This window comes from Penaeus monodon, chromosome 29 (assembly GCF_015228065.2).
Source record: "Penaeus monodon isolate SGIC_2016 chromosome 29, NSTDA_Pmon_1, whole genome shotgun sequence".
Lineage (NCBI taxonomy): Eukaryota > Metazoa > Arthropoda > Malacostraca > Decapoda > Penaeidae > Penaeus > Penaeus monodon.
Window position 1 is genome coordinate 31,502,437 of NC_051414.1, and position 255 is coordinate 31,502,691.

The 255-nt window shown below is 41.6% G+C and overlaps 1 protein-coding gene across 1 annotated transcript in view; it reads left to right on the forward strand.

Moving 5' to 3' along the window:
• Positions 1-96: 96 nt before the first annotated feature.
• The window catches only part of LOC119591676 (shematrin-like protein 2), a gene marked incomplete in the record, with an annotated part of 1,145 nt that continues 986 nt past the window's right edge, over positions 97-255 (forward strand). The window contains 1 exon segment of the mRNA XM_037940425.1: positions 97-206. Within this exon segment, the coding sequence (XP_037796353.1) occupies positions 198-206 (9 nt within the window).

Genomic DNA, 255 nt, shown 5'->3' on the forward strand with positions numbered 1-255 from the left:
ACGTTGTTTTTGCGACCAAAATATTTCTTTAAGGTGGACCAACTTCCCAACTTTGCTCAAGGACCTTCCGGCGAACAATTAATGCGTGAGTGACCATGAGTGTTGTCCTGTGCGCTATATAAGATCAACCTCTCGTTGTTGCAAGTGTACAATCTCTTCTGCCCTTGCTGAGCGAACAGCAATAACACATATACAACATGAAGCTGGTGAGCTTAGATTATGATAAAAATGTTTTGTCAGCTATTTTGCACACAC